We start from the raw sequence: 15869 nt of genomic DNA on the forward strand, positions 1-15869 counted from the left end.
ACCAGCCAAGAAAATGGGATTCTGCTACTCACAAGTTTAAGAATGAATGTCTCAATTTGCTATAAATTACATTATCTGGTCTTGAAAATTATAGAAATGGTGTGTACACAAAAATACCTTTTTGCTGACAAAAGTTTTTATCAAGGCTGGTGCTGGAGCAAATCAAAATTTTTCATCCCCAAAGCAGCTCATGTTTGCTTACCTAAGCAATCCACTTAGGCACTTTTACTGTGAGGTGCTCTTGCTCTCAGTTCTTGGTTTATGAATGGATAGAGGACGTGCCTGAGTTGGATTGTTCCCGGTCTGGGTATCCTGGAAGATACCTCTAAATATTTTGGGATCTGACATTCTTACTGGTACTTACTAACAGTGGCTTGGACAAAGATGTGAATTACACTGCACAAGGGCAGAGCTTGGGAAGCTCCTTGTTCAATGGCAATAGCTAAGCAATGAAAAAATGGGTATATATTGCTATAGGCCAGCAAACGAAAAATATTGGGGGGGGAAGATGGTGTGCAAAACTGGGAAAAAAAAAAAAAAATCCTGTTTTTCTCTTTTTTTCTCTAGCACTGATTTTTTTTTTATTTCCACTTTTTGGGAAAGGATCAAATGCTTGTTGGAATGAAGGCCATAGTAAAAGTGCACTGAACAGTGTATTTAACACAAACATTTGTCTCCAGTTTTTTATTGGCTTTCAAGAACAAGTACCATAGAACAGATAAATTATGGCAGATTTCTAGAATCATATATTATATCTGTGTACCAGGGAATAGTTACATGAGACGGAGATAGGAAATGTTTGACATTTTCTGGATCAGCGACAGTAACTTGAACCATAGTTATTGTTGTTCTTCTGTAATTGTATTGATTTGAAAAGGTAGCACTAGGACTGTTTCCCTTGAATGAACTGACAGAAAAGCAAATTTGATAAACTAGGAGACTGTCACCATGAAATTTTGCTATGTTTGCAGGAATTGTCTTCGATGAAAAATCTCTGCTTGCATATCACTTTTTTTCCTCAGGATCACTAGATCTCTTACTTGTGGAAACTTACTTTTTATGGAAAGTATAGGTACCTTTTATTTCACTGCCAGCCTCCAGAAAGAATTTATTGTAACAAATACAGAATTATCTGCTTGAAAAAGCAGAGAGCTTATTAACTGAACTTTAAAATGCTTTGAAGTTTAGTATATAAGTATTTGTATTAATGTGAAGGGTTTGGCAGTTTTGTGTGGGTTTGGTCTTCAAGTGTTTTTTAAGAGTATACTTAAGACAAACTAAAATGCAATCATTTTGTTTCAGGCTAGAAAAGAGATTTTCAAGATTCACACACAAGACTGGACCCCTAAGCCATTGGACATGTTTCTTGAAGAGCTAGCTGAAAAATGCGTGGGTAAGTTTGCAAACAAAGTGAGTTAACTGCGTGTGACTGAGTCCTGAGGAGTCTGAGCTTGTGCCAGGCAGTACCTGAGCTCTCGTGCCTTCGACAGAGCAAGGCAGTGAGGCAACTGGCACTACTTGGAGACAAAGTTAGCTGCTTCTTTTCATTTTGTCTCTCATGACGTTAAATGGGCTTGGGACATCTTCGCCAGGAGCAGTTTTGATTACGAGGCTGGTTCGTTAAGCGCAGGTTATCGGGCTGTGAGCCGTATGACAGAACTTGTCTGCGCTGCAGTAACTGTCCGTCCTAACCTGTTAATTCTTGGCTGTGTACGAAGTCTTTCAGTCTTGAATTTTGGAAACCTTGGCCTTGACTTCTGTGTTGCCTGAAACTGATGTAACATTGATTCTTGTTTTGTTTGTTAGGATACTGTGGTGCTGATATTAAATCTTTATGTACTGAAGCTGCCCTCTGTGCTTTGCGTCGCCGCTATCCTCAGATATACAACAGTAGCGAGAAACTGCAGTTAGATATCGCCTCTATTAAAATAACAGCAAAGGATTTTGTTGTGGCTATGCAGAAGACTGTTCCAGCTTCACAGAGGGCTGTGACTTCACCAGGTCGAGCGCTATCACCTATTTCAAAACCACTGCTTGAAAACACCCTAGCAAGAATTTTACAAGCCTTACAGAGAGTATTTCCGCACGCAGAGCTTGCACTAAAAAAGGACCAACAGCAAGGTATAACAATAACATCCACTTCTTTAAAATTTTGCCAAAGCAAAGGCTTCTGATTTGTGCAATCAACACACAAACCTCTCAGCCATAATGGCAGTAGAATTTTATAATGTGCATGGTTCTGGATGGGAGCTGTGAATGTCTCGTAATTTATAGTGAGAGCTATGCGTTGTCTACTAGAGCACCCTGTTTCTGACAGTAGGTAACATAATTTGTAGAGGTGGATCTAAGGTTTATGTTTGAAGCAGCTCTTTCAAAATACATGTTTAAATGGGGGAGAAAGGGACTTTTTTACGTGAATGCTTTTCATTCCTTTCTGAAGAATGTCAGGACCATAATACAAGCATAAGAGATTTAAGCTAAATACTGTTTTAGCTATCATGATTCTTATCTGTAGGCTCTTAATTTAAATGTTTGTGGATCACGCTGTACACTTGCCCATGAGATCAGAGTGTTTTACTACTGAATACTTTGGGAGTTGGCTTGCATAGCATAAGTGAGCTCACGCTCTTGACCACGTCAGCTTGATCAGGTTTAGTCTGTCATTTGGTGAGAGCAGCTAAATGAATAAACTCATTCCATTCCTGATTAATGGAGATCTGTGAGTAGTCGGTTATTATGCTATTCCCTGGAGAATATCCTACCATTATTACTCTTGGTACATCGTTTGCATTGGTCAAACAGAGGCAGAAAACCACCAAGAAGATAAAAGCAGAGAGACTAAGAGACTGGTAATTACCTTCCCTCTCTGTTTTCCAGCTTCTGTTATCTCCTCCTTTGATGATCTTTGAGGAGCCCTATTTAGAAGATGTGTTGATTCATGTATTCTAGACAAATGGAAGTCTGTGGTCATCACGTGCACTTAATTCCCTCACTTCCAGTGGGGGAACCTTCTATAGAAGGAAGTGGCCTTAGTGGTTTTTTTTAGGTGTCTATGAACTACAGAAGTTGTTTGTAATCATCTTTATTTTAAGGAAAAAAAAAACTCCCAAATTTTCACCAACAGAGAGCTACCTTATGCAAATCGTGGGGCTCAGGACAGCTTTGTAGAGACTTCTCCTTAGAATTGTGGCAGAATGAACTATTCAGAAACTAGCTTTCAACATGTTCCCTCAAATGAAGAAATGCAAGATAAGCAGTTTGCAGCAATGATTTAGAAGCTGTATTAATGCAAGAGTGAGATACAGGTTATTCAGGAAAGTTAACAAACCTCTTATCTTTCAGACAGTTTAAATTATATTTTAAGAAATCATACAATTGACAGTGACGAGGAATCACCATCAATCTTTGAAGATAAGCCAACGCATAAAACGCCTGGTAGAAGAAAGGAAGAATTCCTCAATTTTAGCAGGTAAATGTCCCCTTTATTGTGAGATATTTAAGTTTTGGCGTGAGGGGTGGTAAATGAAGGAGTAAAATTTTATGTGTGAGTGTGCTCAACATTTGCAACAAGTATGCATGACGATACAACTGGGTACTAATGTTCTAATGGAATACAGTGCCCTAACCCATCAAAATGAATGGCCCAGCTCTCTTTTGGTAAATCAAAGTGGTCCACAGACTATTAGAACACATTAATTCAACACATGTTTTTTCTTGAAAGACTCAAGACCAAAAAAATATGATGTCTTATCTGTCCTCGTAATGAAAAAAACTGTATGTGTTTGTGTAGCTATCTTTTGCCCTTCCACCTTCCAAGATTGCTTAACCAGTAGCAAATTGTGTAGCAGAAACAATTGATATGGTTTGTTAAAATACTGTGAGAAAAACTTCAACAAGCTTTGCATTTTGTAGCGTTAACTTAGTAAGTTTATGTTAATCTTTTAACATTTTAATGTGGAAGTTGTAGAACTCAACAGTTAAAAAAACCAGATTGTTGTTGGGTCAGTTAATGTTCTTGTTTTCTGCTGCTTTACTGTCCAGAAAATGTTCTGACCTGAGCTTAGTTAAGTCTCTCCAATCTTAGACTTCAGCCAGTAAAGCTACAACAGTTATTGTTGTGGAAAAAACAAATGCTCTCCAGAAATGTACTTCATAATAGTAAAGCAAGATTACTAGGATATTAATACACAATTCAAAGGTGAAACAATGAGAATGACTGAACAAAATAAATATAAATCTTATTTAGTGTACTACTGTAATTCAACCAAGCCACTTGTGTACTTCTCGAGATACAGCTAATGTGTTTCAGTGTCCACGTTAATTTTTTTTCTAAACATGTTCTGTTGCTTTCTTCCCAACATCTCCAGTAACTATGACCAAATTTCAGCTAAACGACAGATGTAGAGATCTCACTTACTTAAACTCAAGACCTACTGAAAACTGGTCTGTATGGGCAGTGAAGAGATCCACATTGGTGTGTGCTGAGAGGAGTTGTTACTCTCCTCTGTATTGGGTTATTGACTAGTTGTTGCATGTGTATTTAGCTGGACAAGCCCCCACAGCGGGATTTCAGGTATACCGGGGATTGGCAGGATTTCTTAGGGGAGATATGATACAAGTTTGTAAGAAAATTGGCTTTGATAGTCTTTGATGGGTAATGGTTTTGATAGACTTTGGAGTAATGGTTTTAAGATGAAAGATTTAGATTAGATATTAGGAAGAAATTTTTTACTGTGAGGGTGGTGAGGCAGTGGCACAGGTTGCCCAGCGAAGTCATGGATGTCCCCTCCCTGGAGGTGTTCAAGGCCAGTTTCGATAGGGCTTTGAGCAACCTGACCTAGTGGAAGGTGTCCCTGCCCATAGCAGGGGGATGAAACTAGATGATCTTTAAGGTCCCTTCCAACCCAAACCATTCTGTGATTCTATGATTTGTGATCACAGACCAGCTGGAATACATGGAGCATTTACACATACAAAAAAAAGTGTATAGGAAAAACTCTTTAACAACTGTGTGCCTATTCATCACTTCACTTTTAAACTTGTGTTCTGCTTATTGTTCTAGAAATGCTTATTACCAGCCAACATCTGGCAGGCCCCGACTCTTGCTTGTAGGAGAGCCAGGATATGGGCAAGCTTCTCATTTGGCACCTGCGATAATACATTCCCTGGAAAAGTTTCCAGTTTATCCACTAGACTTATCCATTTTGTTTGTAAACACCACATCAGCAGAAGAAACATGTGCACAGGTATCTTTTTTTTCTCTTTTAATCTCATTGGATTCATGAACTGTATGTAAAATAAGCAAAATTCATTGTTAATGGAGTTGATTTGAATGTGCTGTTACGTTTACTTTGGAAAATTCACTTTTCTTCTAGATCAAATGATAATGCATAAGGATGTTGTACATGCCTGTATTTTCCATTCCAAATTAAACAGTGAGGATGTTTTTAGGAGCTCAGGAAGCTGAGAGGTGCTGCTAAGGAAACTCTCTTTATGCCAAGAAATCCTGCCCATCTCAGTGGGATCCAGAAAGTTGTTTTCATTGCTTCTTAAGACTGTGCTCCCAGTAGATGGCTCCGCATCAGCCTGATTGCATGTCATGTGCTTTTTGCAGCCATGTTTTTATTTTATTTGTAAGGCAGTCAAGGGTTTGGGGCAAAGAAATGTTTCTTTTTTTATATATATACACAGTTTGTACTGCTGAAGTATATGCACTAAAAGTATTAAAATTCATGGAACACTTATATTTGTACACTGGTGTGTTTTTCATAAGTAGGAAAGTTCAATATAAGCAGATGTGGTGCTGTTTTCATATTTACTTTTAGGAAGAAAATCCATTTTGTTTTTTGGCATCACTGTATTAAAATATTTTGACCTTTAATAGCAGCACTTGAGAGCTGTGCAAGTAAAGACAGACACGTTACATGACTGGATATTCGTTTGTCACAGTACCTTTTTTGTTAGGTGATGGTTGTATCTGCAGTCATATAACTACCATGTCTAGCTGCTGCCCAGATATACCATGTGTGCTTCCCATCTTGTGATGTGAACTCACTGAATATTGATAATCTGAAAGGGTGCACAGAGAGGTTCATGGCCTGAAAGGACTGTTGCCACTTCCCTCGTGCAGTAAACACGTCTGCTTCTGTGATTGAAGTACCATCTGCAGGCAATGGCTTCTAGTCTTCCACATCACATCACCTGATCTGATGGATCCTTTAGTAATGAGAGGCTCAGTGGTGAAGCAGTTCAGGCAGGCTGAAGACAGGTCATCTCTTATGCACTTGAAATCCTGAATTGTAACCAGGCTTTTACAGCGCCAGCCCTCATCTTTTCACACGGCTCTTTGTTCAGATCGTGCTCCAGACTAACTGGTATATGTGCCTGCTCAGAACTGAGAATGGTATAGACACAGTCACGCAGCAGTTTACCCAGACTAATACATCTTGCTGATGGGTTAGTCTTCGGTTTTTAGGCACACTACCACACTAGCTGAGTTCAGAGGCTCCTTAGGAGTTATCTTACACCTAAATAGTTCTAACATCAGGCAGAGGTTCAAGCCTGCTTCTGTCTGTGTAGCGATCTCTGCATTTGAGTCAAAGTGCAAATTTTACCTTATGGGTAAGGAGTTGTTCTTTTATTAGTTTGTTTTCATGTTTTGGCTTCACGTACTCCTATTTTCTAAGATGGTTTCACTGATATGTAGTTGTTTATTAGCCTGTTCTACATGGTTTAGGTTTCTTATCCAAGATTTAATTTTAACAGTTGATGCGAGAAGCTCAAAGAACAGCACCGAGTATAATTTATATCCCACATATCCATTTGTGGTGGGAGGCTGTTGGAGCTACAGTGAAAGCTACTTTTACAATGTTACTGCAGAACATTCCAACATTTGCTCCAGTTTTACTGCTTGCGACATCTGATGTGCGTCATGCAGATCTCCCAAAAGAGGTATTTCTGTCAATACTTTTCTTGCTCTTTATTTCAATTTCTTGTTAATTTATAAATCCTTTAAGCATTGGAGTACTGTACACTTTTAAGCAAATCCATACTGTTATTCCTCAGGCACCCTAACCAGGTCTCTTAAGATGTGCTCGGGCAAAACAGTGCTGAAAGCATTTGTCTAAAACTTATTTTTCTCCTTCTCAAGCATTGATGCTTATTAGACCTTTGACAAAATGTACTTCAGGCAATAATTCCAGTGACTTCAAGATGGCTGGGTATGTTCTTAGTCAAGAGTATACGGTGCTTGAAATGTAAATGAAAAAGTAGAGTGATCACACAATTAATGATGCAATATAATTTCAAATTTAAGTTCTTAAATAAGAATTTTGATTTCTTCTTTATATAGGTGAAAGCCTTACAAATTAGAAAGCTCCAACTTCTGCTTAAGTAACTTGGAAATAAATTTTTAATTGTATTCCTTAACAAAATTCAGTAGGCGCACATGCATAGCATTCTAGACATCTGAGAGTGTGCATCAAAGGAAGTTATTCAAAATTTGAATATGCTGCTTATATTATTTTATCTCAGTTACTGGGGAGGGGGCCTTACCTAGATATGTTTATCATCAAATGCTTTGAAAAGGTTTAACTAATGTAGAAGTTTTTATAGTGATAATAAATGTCTTCTAAAATAAATATTGAAATTCCTTACATGCCTTTTGGTAGTAGAGATCGAAAAATGGAATAAAACTTGGAAGTATACAAATTTAGACACCTCATTTAAATTAATTAAAAACAAAAAACTGAGAAAAAACCCAAAACAAAACATCCAAAAAGCCCACATTTTCTTGAACCTGGCCTGTTCCTTCTGCAGCTGCCACAAAGATTCAAACTGACACACAGCAAGGCAGGTAAATACGAATTAAGCAGTCTCGGAAGGGGTGCATATTACCACTTTATTAGTGTATTGTATGGTCCCTTCATTGAGCTTTAACTCTAGAAGTGTTCCTTAGGGAAGACATTTTCATTTATCATGCTAACTATGAAAGAATAAAGCCTTTTAAGACCAAGAAGATAACTTCTCATAGTCTTTTTATTCACATGACTATTCAGTTTAATTTTGACCAGAGAAGAATATCTTTTTGGAATAGAATTAGTGTGGCCTTATCTCTGAAGTTATCTTTTCATCTCATGCTTTAGGTAAGAGAATTGTTTATTAATGATTATGAAGTTTTTGAAGTCCAGTTGTCTAGTGAGGCAGAACGAAGAATGTTTTTTGAGGACTTGATTTTAAATCAAGCTGCTAAACCTCCTGCATCAAAAAATAACACAGGTGAGCATATTCTACATATAAAACTCTGCTAACTCTAAGGTATACAGTAATTTGCTTTGGTGGTAATTTTCTATGTATAATTTCTCATATGTATTCGAGTACTGTAAATTGACTAAAAGTTTTGATCAACTCCAGCTTGGCAGACATTGGAAGTACTGCCTGTAGCACCGCCGCCTAAGCCTCGACAACTGACAGAGGAAGAAATAAGAAAGCTGGAGGAGCAGGAGGAGGATACATTGCGTGAACTTAGGATTTTCTTAAGGGATGTGACTCATAGACTTGCCATTGACAGACGTTTCAGAGCATTTACAAAGCCTGTTGACCCAGAGGAGGTAAATTAGTGTAGATCTATAATACCATTTTAGCTGTGTATATTCATAATTCTCTGCATTTGTACTTCTCAGTACAATACTGTGTTTATGTGCTCTTTGAAGGGAGGTTTGTTTTTGTTTTTATTCAAGAAGTAGGAAGTGAATTTTGCTTTTACTTTTCCTTTTAAGCTTGAGGCACTCAAATGTTTGTTACTTGAGTGTTCACTGAAAGCCCCCAGCTCCTTCTGAAACCTCTTCAGAACTTTAGAATATTTCAGTTGGAAGGGACCTGCAACAATCTCTGGTCCAACTGCCAGTCAGACCAAATACTAGTAACAGTTTGGTCATGAAAAGGCTTTGGTATGTAGGTATATTACAGCACCGAAAAGCAGAGAGATTTCTTTCTTTATAACTATAACAATATCTATAGGAATGCTTTAACAAAGCCTAAAGCTTTTTAATTGAGTGTCAGTAGTTTCTGTGAGAACAGCAGTAGAAACAGAAGTTTTTAAAATCAATTTTAGGATTCCATTCTCTCTTTCCTCTGGGGCTCCTCGGTATGAGATCAACCATAAGGGCTACATGGTTCCTTCTTCCTCCCATATGCTTCTTATGTCTCATGTGTCTTTTTGTCATTTAATTCATTGAATAAGTCTAAGTCAGGGGTGTATATTTCAAAGTCAGCTGTACTTTTAATATAGCTTTGCATCACAGGAAACTCCTGTTCCCTTAAGCGTCCACTGGCTTGTCTTTCTCCTCCTAGCTTCTGAGATGTGAATAATCTAAACGTATATAGATTTGCTCATCTAAACTAGTTGTTAGGCTCCTTTTATGGTCCAGGTAAAGAAATCTATACCTCTGGGTCCAGTTATGTCATCCGAAAGTAGATGCTTAGGGCAGATACTTCCATAGTGCAATTTTTGCAGCCTTTTTCTTGCTGTCAACAACAAAGAGAGTCTCGGGTGATTTAGCCAAGAAAGATTCTTTGCTGTGATTTTAAGCGAAGTGAAATTAACTGCACTCTGGGAACCTTGTTCCCTTCTCTGACCCACACATGGTTCTGACCTCCCTGCTTCTCTTTTTTCCTCTCTTCTGGTCTGTCTCTTCAAAGCCAGTTGAAATAGCCCTTCTCTTTTCAAGAACCTAACTTTTTAATTTCCTCATCTTTGAATGTGTCAGAAATATTTGGGAGTTTTAAGAAGTCCTTTTCTTTGACTTCATTAAAATAATTAATTGTGGTAGATACTGTGTTAAATCTCTGAGCACATATATTTTCATTTGTAGGTACCTGATTACGATGCAGTTATTAAACAGCCCATGGACCTTTCAGCAGTTCTGTCTAAGATTGACTTGCACCAGTACCTAACTGCAAGAGATTTTTTAAAAGACATTGATCTAATCTGCAGCAATGCTTTAGAGTACAACCCAGATAGAGATCCTGGAGGTGAGGATTTGTTTTTATTCCTAATTTGGAAAAACTTAAGATGCACAGCAGACTTGGGATTAGATAATTTTAAACATCCACAGAGAGCAACTCTTGTCAGGTGGTGAATGTTGTAGCATTAAGCTGCTTGGGCATGCAATTCTGATGGAAGCATTGATCAGTAATTATGCTTTTACTTTAATAATTAACTTTTATGTTGTTATGCTGAAAATATTCACTGAGATAACCTTTCACAACCTAACTATGAGAAGAGTAAAATCTTTCTAAGTTATCAAAATAAAGGATTTCATTGGCTGGCAGAAAATACTCAGTCCTGACCATAAAATTTCAGACCGTCTTATTAGGCACAGAGCTTGTACTTTGAGAGATACTGCATATGCCATAGTGAGGGAAGAAATGGATGAAGACTTTGAACAACGCTGTGAAGAAATTCAAGAATCCCGTAAGAAAAGAGGTATGTTTTTTGCCATCAAGGATTTTAAGACTTGTCTCAATGTTTGTAACTAGTAATGCAAGACGCAATTCTTTGTGCTCTGTTCTTTATTGCAAGGTTGTAGCTCTTCAAAGTATGCCCCATCTTATTACCATGTAATGCCAAAGCAGAACTCTCTTCCTGGGTGTAAGAAAACAGACCTAAAGTGTGATGAAAAAACGAAGATGCCAGCAGTACCTGTAGACTGCAGCACACCCCGCACTAACAGTAAGTTGTGTTTGATTCAGAATTTCGTGGAGAAGGTGCCAAAAGCACCGATATCTTCTCTGTTCTTGTGATATGACAGATTTCTGTGATGTCTGGTTCTTCTTGCCAGAGGCATTTCATTTTTTCATTTGCTTCAAAATGTGGGATAAATCCAGAGATCATTAAGTATATATGAATTTCAAGTAAATTGGTTTACCAGTGTAAGACACTGGCCTTGATGACCCAACTGACTTTTAATGGCTCCTAAATTGCCATCTCTTGCTACCTCAAAAACATTATACATGGCAGTTTCTGAATACTTAACTAGTTTTTAGTTATATGAGGCAGGGTTTTCCCCTTTCCTGCCCTCAAATGCGAAAATCTATGCCACCTCTTAATGTGATTTTCAGTTGAAGGGGAAGGGGGGGGAAAATAGGGGAGCAATAATAGATATGTAAAGGAAAGATCATTATTTCCTCTTCTTGTGGAAGGACATGAAACGCAAAGGGACTTGGGTCTCTTTCAGATAAAATGCATGACATAGTGTGGAGTTTCCTGGTCTCGTTGGCATGACTGGGAATTTCGCCGTTGACTTGACCCATGTGCTTTCTGTAGTACTCTGTGAATAAAAGGAACAGTGGGTTTTTCTGGAAGGAAAAAAATGCAGAGTTTGCTTGAAACAAGGTTAACTGAATCATAAAGCATGTGAGGCCTAAGTCTTTACAGGCTATTTTTTTCTCCAGCAAATATTCCCTTAAAATTGTCTCTAATTCTGCCTAACCTGTGTTTAGCTTTTGAAGTGTACAGCTTTATAACCGTTTTGAAGAAGGGCTTGTCTGCAAATGCTTTTGTGTTCATGTAATTAATGTGTTAGTTCATGTAATAAGCAACTTCACCTAATAACTTCCCTTTGCAGTAGTACTTGCTATCTAAAGTAAGAATTTTGTGTTCATAAAATCTTGAGGCTGATGGTTTTGTGAATGAAATTCTGTAGCTTGCTTTTTAAAATCTAATAGCAAATTGACGTTGTTAACTTGCAACTCGTTTCTCTAGACGTATGTACGGAGACAGACAGTGGTACCTGAGCTTATTTGATTTTTTTTCTTGTAAGTCTACTAAGATGAGGATGCTGGATTTTGAAGCAAGAACTGTTTTTGTAATGTTTTGGATTACTTTTTTCCAATATCTTTGTAGGTAGGTCAAAAAGAAAACGCAGAAACAACAAAGGGTCCTCAAGAATCGCCACAAAGAGGAGAAATTGTCAGTTCAATAAAGAGAATAAAGTTCCAGAAGACCAAACTGAAGGAGAGAGTGATGAAGAGTCTCCAGAAAAACATGTTTCTAACACAGAGCGCACTGAGGTTGAGTCTGCACAGGACTCTTCTATGGAAGAAAATGAAAACGTACTTCAAGAACGATGGAAATATGGGAATGAAAATAAATCTGGGACAGAAGTGGCTAAGTCCACCTCTGAAAAGAAAAGCATTGTTCTTCCTGAACATTCAGACCTAGGAAAGGAGAGTGAAATGCTGGATTGCCAAATAGTAGAAAGTTCTGAAGAGGGAGATTCAAATGGTAGGTGAAAAGTCAAACAGGTCATTTAGTTCCTTTTTCTTCCTGTGGAGGATTACACTATTTGTTAGGTTTTAGCCTTCTTTAATTCTATTCTGTTGTATCTCTCTTACATCAGTGCACAGTGTTTCTTGCATAACGGCGCTGCCTCTAGTTACACTAACCAAACTCAAGTTTTTCTGCAGCTGCTGTTCTTTTTATTCTGAAGTTTGTTTTTCAAATGGTACCTAATAGAAAAGCAATCATTGGATTTCTTTTATTGCATGAGTATCTTCCCACTAATGAGCAGTTTAAGTTAAATGCTGTACTTCAGGCAGTGTGGACCCAGAGTCACGTGTGGAATAAAGATATATGTTTGCAATGCAAGATGTGTTTCCTAACCTAAATTACTTTGGAGTTTTACCATGCAGTGCTGGAATGACAACATGACTATATTTGTTTTCCTGTTTCTACCCTGCCTTTTTCTCTAATGGTCTTATTTGTGTCCGAGTTTCTCATTTTTATGGAGCAGTGACTTCTGCCAGAAAGAAAATAAGAGTCAAGCATTTCTCAGGGAAAAAATTGTTTCAAGTCTATGTCTGTCATTGCAGAGAGAGACTGTGTTCCAGGTACAGGATACTGCACTAATGCTGTATTCCAGATAAACAGAAATCCTGACATAAGAAATCTATGTCATTACAGACGCGTGGGCGCTCCGTATGACTCGCGCGAGACGTTCCCGGGCTGAAGAGCAACGGATGATAGGTGTCAAAAAAGCAAGGGAAGTTCTCACACAGCCAGTGATTGTGGATTACTGTGAGCTCAAAGTAAGTCTAGTATTAACAAAACTGAAATTAAAGAAAGACATTTACAATTAAAGGTACATTGTAAATTAAGTCAGTTGTTAACCAATGCCAATTAAAACAATTTATGGGAAGGACATAGAGCTTGTGAAAGAATTCAGCCTGTAAGAACTATGACTGTTGTGTTTCCATATCTAGTGTAGACTACTGTTCTTGCTATTGGTCATTTAAATTCTAGGAGACTGTGTTCTCTTCATAATTTTTAATTTAAAAGGGCTTGTTGAATTTTAAAATACCCCACTGACAACCTGATAGTACCATTGGTTATTAATACCTTAATAGTTTTTAGGATGGATATGGGAGTTTTGGTTTGGGTTTTGCATGTTTTCAGTTCTTAGGAAACTGAATAGGACCTTTCTTCCTAGCAGTGATGACTTTAAACCTGAAGTTAGCAGGTTGACGTAAAGCTCATCGTGGATAAAATACTAATACCTATTTTTCTGAAATTCTTTCATAATTCAGTGTTAGAATTTTACGGTTATGGCTTTTTAAAGGTTTTCCAGTCCCTCATAGGTGAAAAGTTGCTATCCTTGGCTACAGTTGGGGAAAGGGTTAAAATTAGGCCTAGTTGCAGGCGATAAAAGGAATTCCTTTGCATGAGTTGGAGAGCGTAGCACAAGGACCTGATCTTCAGGGGATACTACAGTGAGGAAAATTGGGAAAATTGCTAGGTTGGAATCCTGGAAGTTGGCCAATGCAGAGGAAGGCTGCTGTTCAGCTGCTGTGATGAAAAGGGGAATATCACATGGATGTTTCCTCTGTGCAGGGAGAGTGTGACCAGATAAGAATCCCCTTTGATGTCAACACAATTTCTGCAACATTTTTAAGCTGTGGCCTAATTTGTAGAGGTGAAGTTACATTTTTAAAGCTGGATTCCCAAGGAAGCAGGTTTCAGGGAGTTTTGTTGTTCATATCTGCTTGTGTACGTTCAGAAGCCACAAAGGTTTTTCATAGAGACAGGGCACTAATAGCATGTGCTCCAAAGTTATCACCCATTAGAGAAATGGTACGGTAGAGCCCTTATATACATTTCAGGTGATACATGTTTCAGCTATGAGGAGAGATACAGAAATGCATCTTATTTTATTAACATGGGTGCCGCTGGAGCTTGCTGCTTACACCAGAGAGCCTCTTTGAAGCTCACCTGCAGTGAATAAGCTGGGTGAACCTCCAAAATGTAGCTGTTTGTTTTTGTTTGGGGTTTCTCGGTTTGTTTATTTGCTTGGTAGTAGGCCTAGAACTTTTATGAACATAGGAACATGCAATCATCTGTGTGGCAGCAGTTGGAAATGGTCACACGGGATGTTGACCATGCACTTCTGTCACATCCTATCTTTTATGTTTGCAGCAGCTGGAAGGATGCTGCACGGATTTTCTGCATCTTATCTGTATGTTGTATTGAATGAAATTGAGGATGATACACAATATTTTGGGCTAGCTGGTCTGAGGGAGGCAGAATTTGATGATGGGCTGTGGTGAGGCAGTAATATTTTCACTTGGTATGACTGCTCTCTTAAGCTACATCTTTGCAGCCTCACAGAACACACAGCAGTGGAAGAAGGTGTTGCCACTAGCTGGTCACTCTTGCTTTCCCAGTCATATCACACTCACATCTTTAGTAACAGAAATGACCGTGTGAGAGATTAGTAATCTGCTGATCTAACCTATCTTGCTTTGCTTCCTGACCTACCTCAGGCACTTGAGCAGTGTGTTCTCAGAGCAGAGTTGTAGGCATGGTACATGTGTAGCTCATGAGTTAAGGTGAGCCCCTAAGGATGCTTCTGTCTCTGGCTGGCACAGCTGTATCTAGAAGATCTGTAGCCTGGCTTCCAAAGATCTGTTTTAGGGTGCCCTGCACTGCAGCAACAGTTTCTCTAATGAAATGCAACAGTGGCTTTGCTTCAGCAGCAACTCTGTGACAAAATGGATTGTCTCAGTCCCTGCTGTTCTGGAAGCAGTTGATTCACAATTATGATCATTGATGTGATAGACTGATTCATAGTAACATACTGTCTGGAATTTAAGCCTGCCTTTTCTCTGAAGTATGAAAAATTAACCCATTTTCTCTAGTTAAATTTTGTGAGATATTTAATCTGTTCTCTGAAGTGTAACTCATATTTTATTTAGCAGTATAAGAAAGTAGGATGTCATTTGTGTTGAATTGTTATTGTTTAGGTTCTGAAAATATAAAGAGCCTATTTGAAGGATTTTGTGTTATTCTAAACATGGTTCCATTTTTTTCTTCAGCAACTGTTGCATTTCGTCACTGCCATAAGTGAGAACTTCAGTATATTTCACTTGGAAAAACTATATGCTCTTCTCAGTCAGTGCATTTACCGACATCGGGAAGATTATGACAAAACCAGACTAGTGAAGGTAAATTTTTTTGTCTTACAGCACTTTCAATCACTGTTATGAATGTGGGCGTGATGCATATGTATCTCTGCGCTCTGGACATAATGCTTGTTTACTGCTTAGTTGCCTGTATTACAAGACTTTTTCAGTCTGGAAGACGTTTATCCATATTGCAAAACAGTTATTGTATTTGGCATAATTGTTGGCAGTTTCAGCAGGAAAAGGCTTGAACTTGAAGACAGTGGATCCACCCACAGCCCTCTCAAAGCAGTTAATCTCAGTCTGTCAATAATCCTTTTCCAGAACCTTTGTAGGGATGGGAGCTATGAAAGGAAGATGCTTTTCTCAGTCTGTCACTCGTCTTTCTCCCCTTACAGGCAGTCAGACGT

The 15869-nt window shown here is 38.3% G+C and overlaps 1 protein-coding gene across 1 annotated transcript in view; it reads left to right on the forward strand.

Annotated features, from left to right (window-relative positions):
• The window catches only part of ATAD2 (ATPase family AAA domain containing 2), a 36883-nt gene that overhangs the window by 18497 nt on the left and 2517 nt on the right, over nucleotides 1-15869 (forward strand). Inside the window, exons 15-27 of the mRNA XM_054059676.1 lie at nucleotides 1303-1393; nucleotides 1807-2121; nucleotides 3343-3469; nucleotides 5063-5246; nucleotides 6766-6951; nucleotides 8145-8277; nucleotides 8413-8609; nucleotides 9873-10032; nucleotides 10364-10486; nucleotides 10583-10732; nucleotides 11906-12286; nucleotides 12965-13089; nucleotides 15373-15501. Coding sequence (XP_053915651.1) covers nucleotides 1303-1393; nucleotides 1807-2121; nucleotides 3343-3469; nucleotides 5063-5246; nucleotides 6766-6951; nucleotides 8145-8277; nucleotides 8413-8609; nucleotides 9873-10032; nucleotides 10364-10486; nucleotides 10583-10732; nucleotides 11906-12286; nucleotides 12965-13089; nucleotides 15373-15501 — 2301 coding nt within the window. The remainder of the gene's footprint in view (nucleotides 1-1302; nucleotides 1394-1806; nucleotides 2122-3342; nucleotides 3470-5062; nucleotides 5247-6765; nucleotides 6952-8144; nucleotides 8278-8412; nucleotides 8610-9872; nucleotides 10033-10363; nucleotides 10487-10582; nucleotides 10733-11905; nucleotides 12287-12964; nucleotides 13090-15372; nucleotides 15502-15869) is intronic.

The sequence above is a fragment of the Cuculus canorus genome, chromosome 2 (genome assembly GCF_017976375.1).
Source record: "Cuculus canorus isolate bCucCan1 chromosome 2, bCucCan1.pri, whole genome shotgun sequence".
NCBI lineage: Eukaryota > Metazoa > Chordata > Aves > Cuculiformes > Cuculidae > Cuculus > Cuculus canorus.